Consider the following 15,595-nt stretch of genomic DNA (forward strand, 5'->3'; position numbering starts at 1 on the left):
ACTAAAGATGGTGGCGAGAGATACATGTGGTCTGCGGGGCATGGAGGAGGTTAAAATGGCGACAGCTGCGTCATTCACTGCAACACGGGTTGCAGCCGATCCAAAAAGGCGACTCCCGCCAAGCCTAGATCGCGCACGTGCTGCGTGCAAGCAGGCTGTAAAAGAAATGTGACGAGAGATGTGCAGGGGTTTGGTGCCCAACCCAGATCCCCAGCCAAAAGAAGGGAGCAGCACGAAAGCCAAAGCCACACCCACCTGTGCAGTGACTGGGCGACGAACAAAGCCATGTCACACAAAGAGAGAGAGTGCTCCTCCTCTTGTTTCCACCAGAGGGAGGGGGCACACTGAGAACCAATCCCAACAGTCCTCCCCAGCGGAAGGAGGGACAGGAAGTGAGGCTGAGGAACTTCACTTCTGCTTGACTGGTGAAGGAGAAGGAGCTAAGTGCGAAACCAGCAAGCTGAGTGAATCAACCCCTGCGCAAAAGATGGCTGACCTAAGCGTAACCACTTATCAGCTTCCAGGAGGCCTCCTGGTTGTGGAGGTTGATGGGCAAGAATATCTGCGGTGCCTGTGCATCCAATGCAGGTCACCCGGACCGGCCCCAAGTACTACGGCACGGTGCCAACAGTTTGGCACATTCTACCTCTGGCCTATCGAGCCATGTCCTACAATAATGACCCCGCGAGATGTCTCTCCAGCGACGCTGATCGAGATGGAGGAAGCGGATGCGAAGGCTGCCCTGGTCCCATATGTCACCCATGCGGTAGGGACCCAGGCCCAGCCACCAAGAGATGTCCCGATGGAGGAGAGTACGACCGCAGTGGAGGTAACGGAGTGGGCCCGTTTTGTACCCATACCCACTGGCGGTGCCGCAAGGACTCAAGGTGATTCCCCAGTGGAGGAGCCGTTGCAGTCCTCGTCAGATGAAAGAGACAGCCTGTCATCGGTGGTGATGCGCCGGCCAGACGGACCACCCAGCTGTAAAGAAGAAGTTCCACTTACCCTAGAGATGGAGCAGACAAGTCCGGAGACCCCCCGACGGCGAGCGCTGGTGCGGCCTGAACCGCATAGAAGTCCCACGGTCGTGGCGACTCCCAGTGCGGCGGAGATGGGATCCGAGATGGCTCCGGAGGAACCAATAAGCATCGCAAGACAGCAGAGCGGTAAGAGGAAACCACCACCCCCTTATTCCCGCCAGGTGAAGGAGGAACCTGTGGATTGAGAAGGGCTTGAGGTATCCTCTAGAGCACAGTCTGAGGAAGGTATGAGTGTGTCATCCTCATATGAGCACCGAGATAAATGGTGGGCCCGTTATTCACAGGGTATCATGAGGGGATGGACCGCACCAGATTTGTATTAATAAAGAAAGATACTGTAGATCACTGGTGGGACGTAGGACCTATTCTCCACAGGAGGTTGCCGACGAGTTAGATAACAGGTGGAGAGAAATTATGCAAAAAGTGATTACCCCCAAAGGCTCATCTATTCTGTACGATGACGTTGCACCTGAGGAGCCAAAGTTCTGGGTACTGCCAGGAAAGACTGGGAACCGGAATCTTATTAAGTTAAGTAGGGCAGGCAGAGCCATAGCGGCGAGATACCGGCAATCTCATGGATATGAGTTTCCATACGTGCCAGAGCCAATAATGCAGGAGATCGAGGACCAGAGAGATACCTGGCTCAGAGATGCAGTCCTTGAGCATTTAAGAATTAAGTTTGGTAGCACTGCCTACATAAGAGAAGACAAAATATGTTCTGTGACGAAGGCTTGGAGTACAGGCAGGAATATATTTATGCATAACATTCTGTACAGACCAGAGAATGGGCCTGTACAACCCTTCTTTGTTAAAATTGTGGATCACAACGGGCGGGAAGTGAAGAAGCCTGATCACCATCATTACTATTGAGTTAGGGTTCTCCATGTTGGGAGTTTCCCACTGTGTTATGTTGCCATCATGGGTGTTACAGTCTAGTGTACACAATATTGATTAACTATGTTTTGTATGTCCACAGATTGTTCACCTGCAGGATGGTCCAGAAAATTAGGTCCAAGTGGGGACCATTGGATACCACCTGAGGGAGAGTGTAGCCCTGGTAAGAAATTGGGCTATAGTTCTATCCTCATCCTGGTATAATCCCTGGTAAGGGCAGGTTGCCAGGAGTTTTCATGGGTTTCCCCAACTTCAAGTACTGCCCTGAGTGGTGGAGGTAGGTCACCTGACCCTGTGTCAAAGCAAGAGACGCAGGGGCGGTGCCTGCTGAGATCATAAAAGAGCAGTGCATTTCCTATTTAGTGTGTGTTCTGTCAGTCTGACAGTAGTGATAGTGAGTTAGTGAGGGGAGGAGTGATCAGCTCATGAGTAGAGATGATCTAGCTATAGTTAGTGAGGTGGACCAAATACCTCTCAGCCTGCATAGAGGTTGAGGGAGGAGCTAGCCCCACTCTGGATGCCTGTGGTCTAGAGTGGTGGCAGGGAACATCCAGAGGGAGAACAATTAGTGGACTGTGCATCAACTGTACCTGTCGGCTGCTGCTGCTGTCCAAGAGAATAAAGAGACTGCTGCTTTTAAAAGATAATCCGTGTGTGAGACTGGAATCTCTCATCCCTGTGGGGAATCTCTGTGGTAAGGATTTCACCCCGCATTCCTGGGGCTTACTATAGATGGAGGCGCTGCACCATTGAACAAAGACGAAGGCATCCACCCCAATAACCTGTTCCTGTTGTCTCCCATGTCATCGCGGGAGACTCAGGCCCTCCCATTGCCAGCAGGTATGCACCACACAGAGACATCTAGCCAGACCCCAGAACACCTTAGGGGACCTGATCTGCGATTGGGGGGGGGGAGGGGCTAGACACGCAACACATCATCTGAGATCTGACTCCAAAAGACTGTTCACGGTTCAACAAGGAATCTGGTCACTCCTCTTTTTGTTACCATGCTCCTCATGACTGGAACAACCTACCAAAGACTCTCAAAATCGCCACCAATATAAGTAATTTTCAGACTTCAGTTGTCTCTCATTTTAATCTTGTACCAGCACAAAAACAGCAAATAGCGCACAGCCAGGGAGCCAGGTGATAAGTAAAAATTAAATTCCATTTATTTCAGTACATGATTGATGACATCATCACCCCAACGGGGAAAGAAAACGCACCTCCTACGCGTTTTGGACCTGGCTCCCTGGCTGTGCGCTATTTGCTGTTTTTTTGCTGTTACTGGATTTCTCCTCATGGCTGGCACACCACTGCTGATCCTTGGAGACTGTGGGAGTGGGTAAGAGACTTTATTCATGACTGCAATAGTTGAGTACTTTGATGTTTGATATTGTTCAAGTGACTCACAGGTCAATACATTACACCCACTCCTACTGATCTCATGATGGAGTCATTATAAATGAAGTTATCAGTCCATATTTGGATGAAGCTATACTGGGGTTGAGCACCCTATTTTCTCCTTGTTCTCATTTTAATCTTGTCTGTAACTGTTACATACGCCCATAATCATATTATCTCTGAACTGTTTAGGAAATATCTGTACATTTTATGTATAACCTGTTTATTTAATGTAACCATGTATTGTCACAAAAACTATGTGCCCAGGACATACTTCAAAATGAGAGGCAAATCTCAATGTATTATTTCCTGGTAAAACAGTTTTATAAATAAACAAATCCCCTTTTACTAATGTGCCTGAAGTCTCTGCCTTCTGTATCGAGGATGACAGGGATAAGCAATATACAACTAGCATAAATGATAGTGAAATGCTTTAACTATCAACCCCTATGAAACATCAGTGGCTATGAAGACATGCACCGTGAATGCTTTCTTGACAGTGGGGGTCAGTCAACGCACACTCTTCAGAATATATTGTTTTTTTATTACATAAACTGAAGGTATAGAAATTATAGTTAGCTGGATTCTTGAAATTTACAGGAATTTCTTGTTATTTCATTATAAATATATATAAACAAAACAAAAATAATAACACGTTGCATGCTATAACATAATTATGATTATTGTAATTAGTTTGGTAATTGACTATTTGGTGCAATTTCCACTATCCAATACCTACATTTTTTGCTCTGAATATTATCATAATGGTGTTTTCGTTACAAAATAGCCACTTATTTTTTTTCATACACAGAGAAAAATAATGTTTATTTTATTAAGCAGGCTCTTATTAGCAATATGTCAAATCCGTCAAAGTATTGTATGAATAATGGTAACGTAAATAGCAGATTAACAAAACCTGAGCATTCATAAGTGAAAATTACAATACTTTAAATGGACTATAAAAAAAAAAGAAAAGGAATGCTCCCATAGAGTAACACATTCCTTTAGTAGAAAACATGAAAATGATTGCTCGTCTTGGTTGTTACAAAATAATCACCATGTGTAGTTTAGGAGCGTTTATATGTAGTGCTTTGTGAGCCCATCTTGCACTCCTCCTCAGTTCTTCCCTATTTGCTTCAGACATGTTGCTGTCAGCTTGGTGACATCAACATTACTTGCATCCATTTTAGTCCGACGTGTTTCGTCACTCTTGCAACTTCATCAAGGGTTCATTTCATTGGCCAAAGCTCAGCTATTCATTATACAATATATGATTGTAAAAGCAACTTGACATGGGCAAATGTGTCAAATTTTGTCCTGCAAATTTTTGCCGATTTTCTTTCTTAATATTCGATTCATCAACGAAAAATCGCTCGCAAATGATTTACTTGGTCATAAAATGTTTAGGATATTTCTTGATCTCTTATAAACAATTTTTGAAGTTTCTGAAATACATTGATATAAAACAGGGTAAGACGTTAAAACATCCCCGTGTGTTGTGTTTTCATATTATTTGCTGATTGATTATATTTCAGAAAATTTTACTGCATTATCATTATTGTAATTTGTTTTTTTGCAAATAGAGAACATATTTTATTTGAACATTTGTTGCCTCTGGGATACGAGTTCTCAATGGTATCTTGTTAATATATATATATATATATTGGGAAAAAAAGAGGAAAAGCGCCCGATCCATGTGTAAAATCCGAATACAAAGTTTTAATAAAAAAAACAAGACAAATGTACACTCACAATTTGTCTATGCAAATAAAGCATTGTATGGGTAAACCCATGCGCCAACATATAGCCTGCTCGCCGACCGCTTGCTCCGATACGTCAGACCTCACTGCTGCCGGTGTATCACGCCAGATCGTCCCTCCGGCAACTCAAATGAACAGCCTGTAGTTCCTGGCAAGTTCTGTTAGTGTTGCGTATTGCATGCGTCTCAGGGAATGTCCTCCCCTTCCTGGCAAATGGCGTATGAGCTAGTCCACCACCGTAGCTCAGTGCAGGAGGTGCAGCTCTTTTTCCGGAAGAGCCAGGTAGAATGCATTGCAGTAGTCCAGGTGTGAGTACGCAAAGGTATGGACAAGCATAGTAAAATACTCTGGGGGGGTCAAGTGTTTAATCCTGGCTATGTTATTTAGGTGGAAGCGTGAAGATTTGTTCCAATAAAACTAATAATTATGTTTATTACAAAATCTAATCAGTACATAACATAAAACATTTACAAAATGAGGTGGTAATAATTCCCTGGCCCTCTTTTAAAACAATGTTTTTCAGAATCTCCAAAATGTGTTTTTAAGAAAGCAAGAAATATCAACAATATTTGAGCACCAAATAAATTCAACTGTTAAAACTGAACAATAATGGCAAAATCGAGTTAAAGGATTTATTAACTGCAATACCTCCTTTGTTATTTAAGGTCTCATAACTTGTGGGATGTCTAAAGATTTTTCAAACATCACAAGAAAGAAAAAGGAATGCACACACAGCTTACCAGGGATAAGTATTAAGAATAATACATTTATTTTATGGTCAAAAAATAATAATATTACATGCAATGAACAAACACAATAGAAATAGTGCACTAGACAAAAATTACATGCTTCTATGAAGCTAAACACCAAAATAGCTTGAAAAACACATTTATTAGTAGTATTCAGCTACAGTGGAAGAACCACAGAGAGGGGGACAAGTACTTACCACAGGAAGCAGAGTGAGCAACTGCGGCTGTCGCTGATGTGGCTTCTGGACCACACCGGCACTCGGCAGATCTCTCCTCCGCTCCTGCTTCCTGGTTCAGCTGTCCCAGCCAATGGGTGAGCGCGTTGAGCAGTCCCTCATGACTTCTACGCATTTCGCAACAGCGGGCTTTGTCAGGACTACCTGAACGTTGTTGCGAACCATGTAGAGGTCACGAGAGCTGCTCAACATGCTCACCCATTGGCTGGGACAGCTGAACCAGGAAGCAGGAGAGGGGGAGAGATTTGCCGAGTGACGGTGTGGACACATCAGCGCCAGCCACGGCTACCCGCTCTGCTTTTCGCAATCACAAGAAAGATCTCAAACTTATCAATATTAGTCTTGAACACCTTACTATAAATGTTTAAGGAGGGGATAGATTTAAAATGTAATGCAAACAAGTCCTTTTGGATTTTGTAAAAACGGCAAACTAATACAAGAAACTATTAATTTTTTTTTGGATGTTACAATTATCTTTTAGTTTTTTTTTATAAATTATGTTTCTTATCTTTAATTATTTTTCTATTTATCATAATATTTAATATTTTCATATAAAGTTTAGATTTATTGTGTTAAGTATTTTTTTTTTATAGATATTTTGTTTTCCAACCATTTTTATAATATAATCTTTTTTTAGATTGGATAAGTCATTGCTTTTATATGAATTGAAGGTCTGTTCTATTAAAGATTAATTGTCTGCAATTAGACAGTCGCTATGAAAACTGTATACAATAAATAGCAGAGCTTTGCTCAATGGAATCCCCCTAATGAAGTTGGAAAGAGCGACGAAATGCATTGGATTGTTCTGTGTATGGTGCAATGTTGCTGGCGGCAACACATTGGATGCAAAAGGGGCAATGCTAAGGACGAGTGCAAGACAAGCTCATGCTGCACTGCATATGGCTGCTCCTAAATTAGAGCCCTAATTACTATTTTATAACACCCTGGACGAGAAATATTGTTATTGTTACTTTTGTAAGCAAAAAGTAGCAAAAAGTGTCATTTAATGACTTAAATAACACTTTTTGCTAATTTTCGATTGTTCATTTTTTTGGTGTGTTTGATGACTTTTTTTCATGACATTATATCTCCTTACCTGAGTTTTTTCTGTTTTTGTATCCACTTGTTCCTTTTTGATTTTTTCAGACCCCATGTATGGGCATCCCAAGTTGCTATACCTGATTTTTGTATTTTTTCAGAATACATTTGAGTGTACACATACTTTTGAATCATTTTTATTTTTAACGAAACATATGGCAGTGTGCACTTCTTTTTTCTTTTATTTTTAGGTACAAATTTTGGATTTGATCCATCCCTAAGGAGTGGCAATAATTAATTCCTGTTGGCATAAGGTCCTGTTTAACAATTTTGAGACACACAGATACAGGGGCCGTTATCTGATGACTTATCGAATTGGTTTTCGAGATTTTCCTGAAATTTTTTCAAAATTTGCCTTGGCAGACTAATGGCCCATCGGATTAAAACAGCAGGTGTCAATGCTGTGTTAATCCTACTGGGGTCTACCTATCTGTAAGGCTGAATCAGTCATTCTAACTGCACGCCTCTAATAGGTGAACACAGGTTTTAATTTGAAACACTTCAGTATTGTAGCAGGGGGTGATCAGCAGACTAATTCAGTCTATCTCTTACTGTGCGTCTCTTACAGACAGGTAGACCCCAATAGGATTAACACAGAAAGGACCCCTGCTCTGTTAATCTGATCTAGTCTGCAGAGGACCATCTCGGACCACGACGCACTATAGTGCATGATTCACCCAGGTAAATGATCGGATAACGGCTGCTGCATCTGTATACTAACCCTATGGATCTTCCAGTGGATTAATTCTGGTTGATTCTGCAGTGTCCTGATGGAATTATGCCACTAACAGTTATGGACTTTCACTAACAATTACCAACAGAAGCTATTGTTTTCACACCATAAAAAATCCTATTATGTATATATTATTTATTAGGCTTTTTTCTATTTTACACTTGTTTTAAATATTATATAAATGCTTGCTCATTATTACTATGTATAAATAAAGATCAAAGGCAGAGCTCAGTGTTTTGCAATTGACATACTGTAAATTAAACTTTAATAAAACTACTGTACAGATTTCTCAGACAGCAACATCCCTGAATTGCTAGCCCTCAGAGCATTGCTAATTCAATGCAAATCGTCTTCTCACCATCTATGGCCCAGAAACACTAAACTCTATTAGGCTATTCAGCATAACATTAACACAAGTATATGGTTGGGTTAATAGTAATGCTAATCCTCTTTAGGGAATACTATAATGCTTACCTAGTTTTACTCCTTCAATAGCATAGGGTAACATGTTTATGGCTATTAAACATGTTTACATCTGCATCACCCCAAAGGCGGAGGACTGTTGGGGTTCCCCAAGAGCTGCTCCCCTCTGCACAGAACCAGCGTGCTAAGGGTTAATATCTGCATTTGTTTACTGCTGTGTTTCTTCAGCCTCACCCTCTTGAATGTTAATTACCGAGGAGGACAAAGGACTTTGAAACCACAGCTGTATTCAATTTGAACCCCTTTCGTCTACATCTGCATCGCCCCAAAGATGGACAGTCTGACATAGCTAAAGAGTGTTATCCGTTTGCTGCCGTTCACTGATGTTTGTTGATAAAAAAGTTGCTCTATTTCAATCTGAAACTTACCAGTCCTTTTATCCCCTGTACCCAATTTTCCAACTCTAACTGTTCATGAAATGTCTGTGAATTGACTGTATAACCTCTGTTCATTTAATGTAACCATGTATTGTTATCAAAACTCTGTCCCCATGTTATACTTGAAAAAGAGAGGCAACTCTCAATGTATTACTTCCTGGTAAAACATTTCATGAATAAATACATTAGTGCTAATAATATGAAAAACAGGTGTTCCCTCTAATATTGCATAACCCTTAAAGGCTGCTCAGGTAAACATAGTGAGTTGATGTTCAATTATTTAGGTCTTATCTAAAAGTGGCGTTAGTGCAAACCAGACACTGGGTACTCTAGGAATATAGGACTCTCTGTCTAAAAAAAACCCTGTATGTCAGGGTCGTAAAACATGCTTAAGGTCTTGTTATTTAAAGTGTAATGTAGTGCTAATTTTACCTGCCGTTAAGCTTATGCTAATAAGATAAACAACCACTACTGTTTTTATAAATATTTAGATTTGTGGATATGGGTTAAACTCAGGGAAAATAATGTCCACTAATATTTTTAGGTAACCTAACTTTACTTGCCCTGAGTTAACGGAGCTTAGTGTATTCGGTCTAAGTTTTATATATATATATATATATATATATATATATATATATATATATATATATATATATATATATATATATATATATATAGTTATACGTTACCGTTCCAAGGATTGGTAAACAAGAGACAGCACTCAATGTTGAAAATCAAAGTGTATTAGTGAAAGCAAAAATACATCCAGAAACCCAACGTTTCCGTCCTACAGAATGGGACCGAAACGTTGGGTTTCTGGATGTATTTTTGCTTTCACTAATACACTTTCTCTATATGGGACGTGCACCTGTGGCTTACCAGCACCTATTGGAGTGCCAACTGCCTTATCTGACTATATATATATATATATATATATATATATATATATATATATATATATATATATATATATATATATATATATATATATATATATATATATATATATATATAATTAGTAGCTATTGTGAAGGTTTTAAACTTTCAGTTACTTACATTTCCTGCAGTTGAGGTATGTTTGAAAACACATAGGCCTCTATTGATTTCAAGACGTCATTCTGAGATATTTCTCTGTAGGACAAATTAAACACACATTAAATATAACCACAGCATTCTTTTTTCATATTTGAAAAGTGGGGTAAAATAGTATTAGTATTATACAGTAGTACAGTATTAGAATAAGGTAATTCCTGATATTAATGATAATGTGACTACAACTAGTCTTAATGTACAGATGCAATGGCCATAATTTTACGAAATCACGCGGTGTATACCTCAAAATACCCATGTGATGGCGCAGGACTACTTCCAACCGTACCGCCTTAAGATGCGAGTGCAGGCGAGTACATCAAATGGCATTTTAGTGTTCTGGCTTTTAAACACCTGAAATTGACACAGTAGCACAGTACTGTACACATTACAATTCATTCATTTTATTGCATTTAATTGCACACAATCCATGAAATTCAAACAAAGCAACTGCGATATACGCGCGTGCCTGGGGCGATTGGCCGCATTCATACCGCGTGGAGTACAGCAGCGCACACGAAAACGGCACTGCGATGCCTTACAATAACGGCCGCTGCATCTGTAACTGATTTTAAAGCAGCAATCCCCCCAGAAGAAAATATAAATATAACTCACACTGTATAATGTTAGTATTTTGCCCCCTGAGCGTGTCTTGTTCTTTAAAAATAAATACTTTTCTAGTGTTGAAAAAAAATAAATCATGACTTCATAGGAGAACTTACATTTTACCTCCTGGACTCTTAATATTTCAAATGCTTATATCTCTTGAATGAAGCATCACATTAGAAAAATGAAAACATATTTGGAAAGGGCAAGAAGAGATACTAATTACAATTATACAATAAAATAAAAATGGCGATATGCACAGACTGCTGCTCTAAAGTGTAAAAACTGTATGCAGATTCCCATGTAAACTTCTTGTGACCTTGGACAAGCAACTTTGACCCATATTTACAAAGTGCTAAGATGTCGTAAACCAGCTTCCAGCACTGAAAGACACCTTGCAGAGTATTCCCTTATATGTGTCTGGAGTTAGATGTACTGTGCCCAGTCAATACAATTATGTTGAATTTGCTTGCTTGTGTCAGAATATAATATACTGCGTTTTAGGGAAGGATGAGTTTGGGTGGGCAAAATACAAGATTCCACAACTTTCACAGTTTGGATTCATTCATTAGAAATCTGCATTTTAGTCTTGCCTCGGGCGTGGATGGAAATACTGGAAGATAAAGCTGTGCTTTTGCAATATTTAATGCCATAGGGTGGTAGGAAGCTTCACAACAAAGTAAAGGAAAGGTAGAGAAGGGGGAGAACGTGAGAAGATAGGAGGGAGAGAGGGGTACAGGGAAGAGAAAAAATGAGATATTTAATCAATCACATTTTATTATTATTATTATTATTATTATTATTATTAATAATATTATTATTATTATTATTATTATTGTTAAATAGATTTTCAATGAACTACATACTTAAATAGGAAGCAAACAAAGAAGGTAAAATACTATTCAGTTTCCCTATAATGCAAACCAAAAGAAGCCCGCATTGTGTACAACCAAAAAAGAAAACATTTTAGAGGCAAATCACTAGACCCAGTTGTCTAGTATGTATCTAACTCTGCATAGACTGTCAGCTGTGGATAGGTAGTAATTAATTAATATTTCTGTGTGTTACGGGGACCGGTTTAAAAAAGAGAGAAGCGGCACAGTGCTAAAAATCTTTTATAACTGATAAACTGGTACTATTTTGGGGCATATAGAAAGATACAAGAACATCGAAGAAATGGATGTCACCATCATTATAAAATACATTTGAATTATTATAATTTAGAATCATCATGTCATTCCTTTTTTGTACCTTTCATTGGACCAGATGCAAAAAGCTCCATTAGGCTATTTAATCAAATGTTAACCTAAAATAAAGGTACATCCAAATGTTAACCCAGTGCTACTCCAATAATATTTGGTTATTTTTTTCCTCAAGTCCAAATTAGCATTTATCCCTAGTGTCATATACGGCACACCTGTGAGCACATTACCTGCATATGGGACAAGGGTAAATACACAGCTCTCTAGCTGACCCTATTTCCATAAAGGTCCCTCAAACAAATATCTCCCCTCACTCCATCCCACTTTACCATCTGTCACGAACCACTCACTTGTGAGCAAATGATTAATAAATGCAACCAGGGTTAACACACACGGCTAAACCAGTCAACTCATCTTTCTCCTTCGCAAAGGTACTTCAAATTAGTTAATATTAACCCCAAATTCAATTGCAATCTAATTCGCTTCCACCACCCAAGAGATATGCCGACAAAATATGTAATTATATATATCTGCCAGGGTCTAAAGTCCCTGTTTATTAATGAAAAACTATGCACCTGGCACATAAAATCTGTCTTAGCAAAATGTGTCAGAACATGTGTTTCTCTCTACAAAGTGTGCAACAGTTCATTCAGAGCCCAAAGCATTACTTATTTAAGATTGTATATATGTATGTATGTATGTATATATATACTGTGGCAGGATGGCCGTGGTAAGTGAGGAGACAAAACGACTTTTCTGGTGAAATGGTGCTGGTGGATTTATTTGCCCAAAAGTATAACCGAAACAATGGGTACTCTGTCCCTTTAAGTGCAATAAATGTAAACAAAAACCTAACCCCGGTCGGGGCACTGACTAAACAAAAGTGCAGGCTATCTACCTGGCTGGCTAGCTAACCTAGTCCAGCCCAACAATGTTCAACAATACCAGTTGGCTCCTTACCTGGGAGCTTTATTCCCCCTTGGGACAGGATCAATCTGAGCAGCCTGTGTCTGTCTGTCAACACTCCTATGTCTTCTCTCTGTGCCTGAGAGAGACTGGCACCCCAGAGGCATTTCCTCTTCCTGTTTTAAAGCAGGTGAACTAGCTTAATTTAAATCACCTGTGGAGTGCTTAATAAGCTGGGTTAACCCCTTGTCTACTGGAAAGCATGCATACTGTCATCTCCTACTAACATATACAGAGTCAATGACCCTGTCACAATACATACATACATACATACATACATACACATATATATATATATATATATATATATATATATATATATATATATATATATATATAGTGGTCGACAAATCACCAAAAAATCTACTCGCCGAACAAAAAAATCTACTCGCCACCTCGTACCACACGTGTGCTGCTTGGGCCAATAGGAGCTCGCCGCGATGTTACATCCACTCGCCCGGGGCGTGCAAATGTATAGGTTTGTCGAACACTGTAAATATATATATATATGTATATATAGTGCTTTAAAATACGGAAAAAAAAGTTGTGTGTGTGCTTATCACGCACATTTTAAGTGAAACTTCTTAGTCTTTTGTCACTGTTTTGTCACAGAAATTATAATTGCAATGGTAATGTTTTTGAGTTCAGTGCCAAAATGCAAGAAGTTTGACACTCTGTGTGTGTGGGTGTGTGTGTGTGTGTGTGTGTGTGTGTTCCTCCTGCTACTGGACGCTGGCAAAATTCAGGGGCAGTGAATGTTGCTGATGGCCTCTTATGCCAGCAGTGAGGTCACTTCCGTGACCCCTGAGTTCCGTTCCCACCAACTCCATTCACTGCCACTGAATTTTGATCATGTGGTAGGTGCCGCTAAAGAAGTTTCACTTCAAAAGATTATTACAAGAGCATAGTTACACTACCGACACACTTTATTGCAGCACGGCTAGCACCGCAAGCCGGGGGATGCCCCGGCGTGCTAGCCGCACTCCCTCAGCGTGCCGCGCATCACCGATGCGTGGTCACGCGTCATCGGGTGCCTGCGCCCCCTGCACGCGCGTCCAGGGCTCCCCGAGGGAACCCTGGTGTCCCGCGATGTGGGGGACGGCGGCAGGGGGTTCCGGGGGACCCGGCGGACCCGGCAGCAGGAGGGAGAGCGCCCTGATCGGAGGGCGCTCTTCCGCTGCTTCGGCGCGCGCCCGGTACCCTCCGGCGCGCGCCAGGTTACTGCTGCGGCCGAGAACCGGCAAATGCTCGAATAAACTCGGCCGCAGCAGTACAATAAATGCAGAACAGTTTCTTAAAATAAAAGGGTAAAACATACTTAGAAATTCCTATACTTTACTTAGTAATATGTTTTTCTCAGAAAGGTCACTGATGTACTGTAGGATAGATGAAAACTCACGTGTCTGATCCCAAAACACACCTCTTGTTGAATTCTAATTTTAATATTACCGTGGTGAGACTTATGTACTCTTTGTTCCACATTGAAACAACATACAGTAAGCTCACCCCTGTCATAAATCAGCTCTGGCTTACAGTTTTATGACTTAGAAAAAAACTCTTCTTTGTGACGATTAAACGTTGGTTCAATTTATAAAAGGCCTCATAACTTTATTGCATTAATACTTAGACACACGTGAGTAAGATCAAATAGATTTAAGTGAGTTTGCTGAATATAACAATAATACTTATTGCTTCTGCCGCCTTGCAAATATTACAAATATCTAAACGTTATTTTTCAGTATAGGTGTAAGGTCCAGGATTCCATATTTCATATCTTTTGGACGATACGGTTAGTCACGCCCTTTGGCACTTCTGCAAAACCCTTCCAGTAATGCTTTGAAAGTACCTTTAAAAGTGTCCTGTTTATTTGAGTGTCAGAAGAGCCATAATTTAATCACATCTCTGGCAAAACAAATGCCCTTATCTCTAGACTCTATCAGCCCCTTACTACACAGGGCTGGGCTTGCAGGCCATAAAAACAATTTCTTTGTATTTTTAAGTCAAACTGTAGTCACATTAACTCCTGAAGTACCATTTACAACCCCAGAAAATCATTAGTACTTTATTGACAAACTTCTGGTCTTCCTTTGTATCATTATGCGTGTGTGTATATATATTATATATATACTTAAGTTATAGTTAAGTTATGGTGGGTAAAAACAGTGACAAAAACCCTCCACAGCAAAGCATATAGCATTTGATATATATATATATATATATATATATATATATATATCCATGTCCTCCTCTTACCTCCAGTCTGTGGGAGGGGACAGCTATAGGACACCTCTGGGAGCTGCTGCAGGGAGGCAGAGGGACAACAGGGTCGCCGGGAAGCTCCAGGGCGGACGCCTGTAAGGGTGCCACCATCTTTATTTGCCACACCATGCGCAGCGGTGGTTCACACATGCGCAGAAAGTATAGGAGTGTGTGGAGGCCATCTTGGGGCTGTTAGTCAGGTGACGGGCCTCAGCCAAAAGGGTTGCTAGGATCTCGGCAGTGAGATAGATACATTTGGCGTGCTGAGAGGGACCACGTCAGTCAGAGCCAGGACAAAGAAGGGGAAGGTAGGGTCTGAGTGTCAGTGGCACTCAGACAAGGCCAGAGAGGCCCCACTCAAATGAGCTTGTGGTTGATTCAGGGAAGGCCCTAGATAGGGACGCTTTGACTGAGTAGTGTCAGGGACACAGAGGATGACACCGCTCAGTGATTTCGGCCTGTGGTCTGGGATCAGACCACCTACGTATAGAGACTCTTACAGGTGGGACCCTCCTACCGGAAAACACCCAACACAGAGGCGGATGCCATCGTGGATGGTGACAGTGGATCCCCATTGCTAAGTCGGCCGCATCAAGTACTGCAGTACTCGGCAAGTACCTCACAAAGTGCACCAACAAACTCACAGGATAGCGCTACTCCCTACACTCTTGGGTGGGCCTGGAAATTGGGAAAAAGGAC

The 15,595-nt window shown here is 40.8% G+C and overlaps 1 protein-coding gene across 12 annotated transcripts in view; it reads right to left on the reverse strand.

Moving 5' to 3' along the window:
- Positions 1–15,595, reverse strand: part of FSHR (follicle stimulating hormone receptor) — a 219,202-nt gene that overhangs the window by 74,882 nt on the left and 128,725 nt on the right. For 11 of the 12 annotated variants that reach the window (XM_075595858.1, XM_075595862.1, XM_075595859.1 and 8 more), the window contains one exon: positions 9,831–9,905. The exons of the other annotated variant lie outside the window; for it this stretch is intronic. In XM_075595858.1, coding sequence (XP_075451973.1) covers positions 9,831–9,905 — 75 coding nt within the window. The remainder of the gene's footprint in view (positions 1–9,830; positions 9,906–15,595) is intronic. 12 annotated transcript variants of the gene reach the window in all.

This window comes from Ascaphus truei, chromosome 4 (genome assembly GCF_040206685.1).
Source record: "Ascaphus truei isolate aAscTru1 chromosome 4, aAscTru1.hap1, whole genome shotgun sequence".
In the NCBI taxonomy this organism is placed as follows: Eukaryota; Metazoa; Chordata; class Amphibia; order Anura; family Ascaphidae; genus Ascaphus; species Ascaphus truei.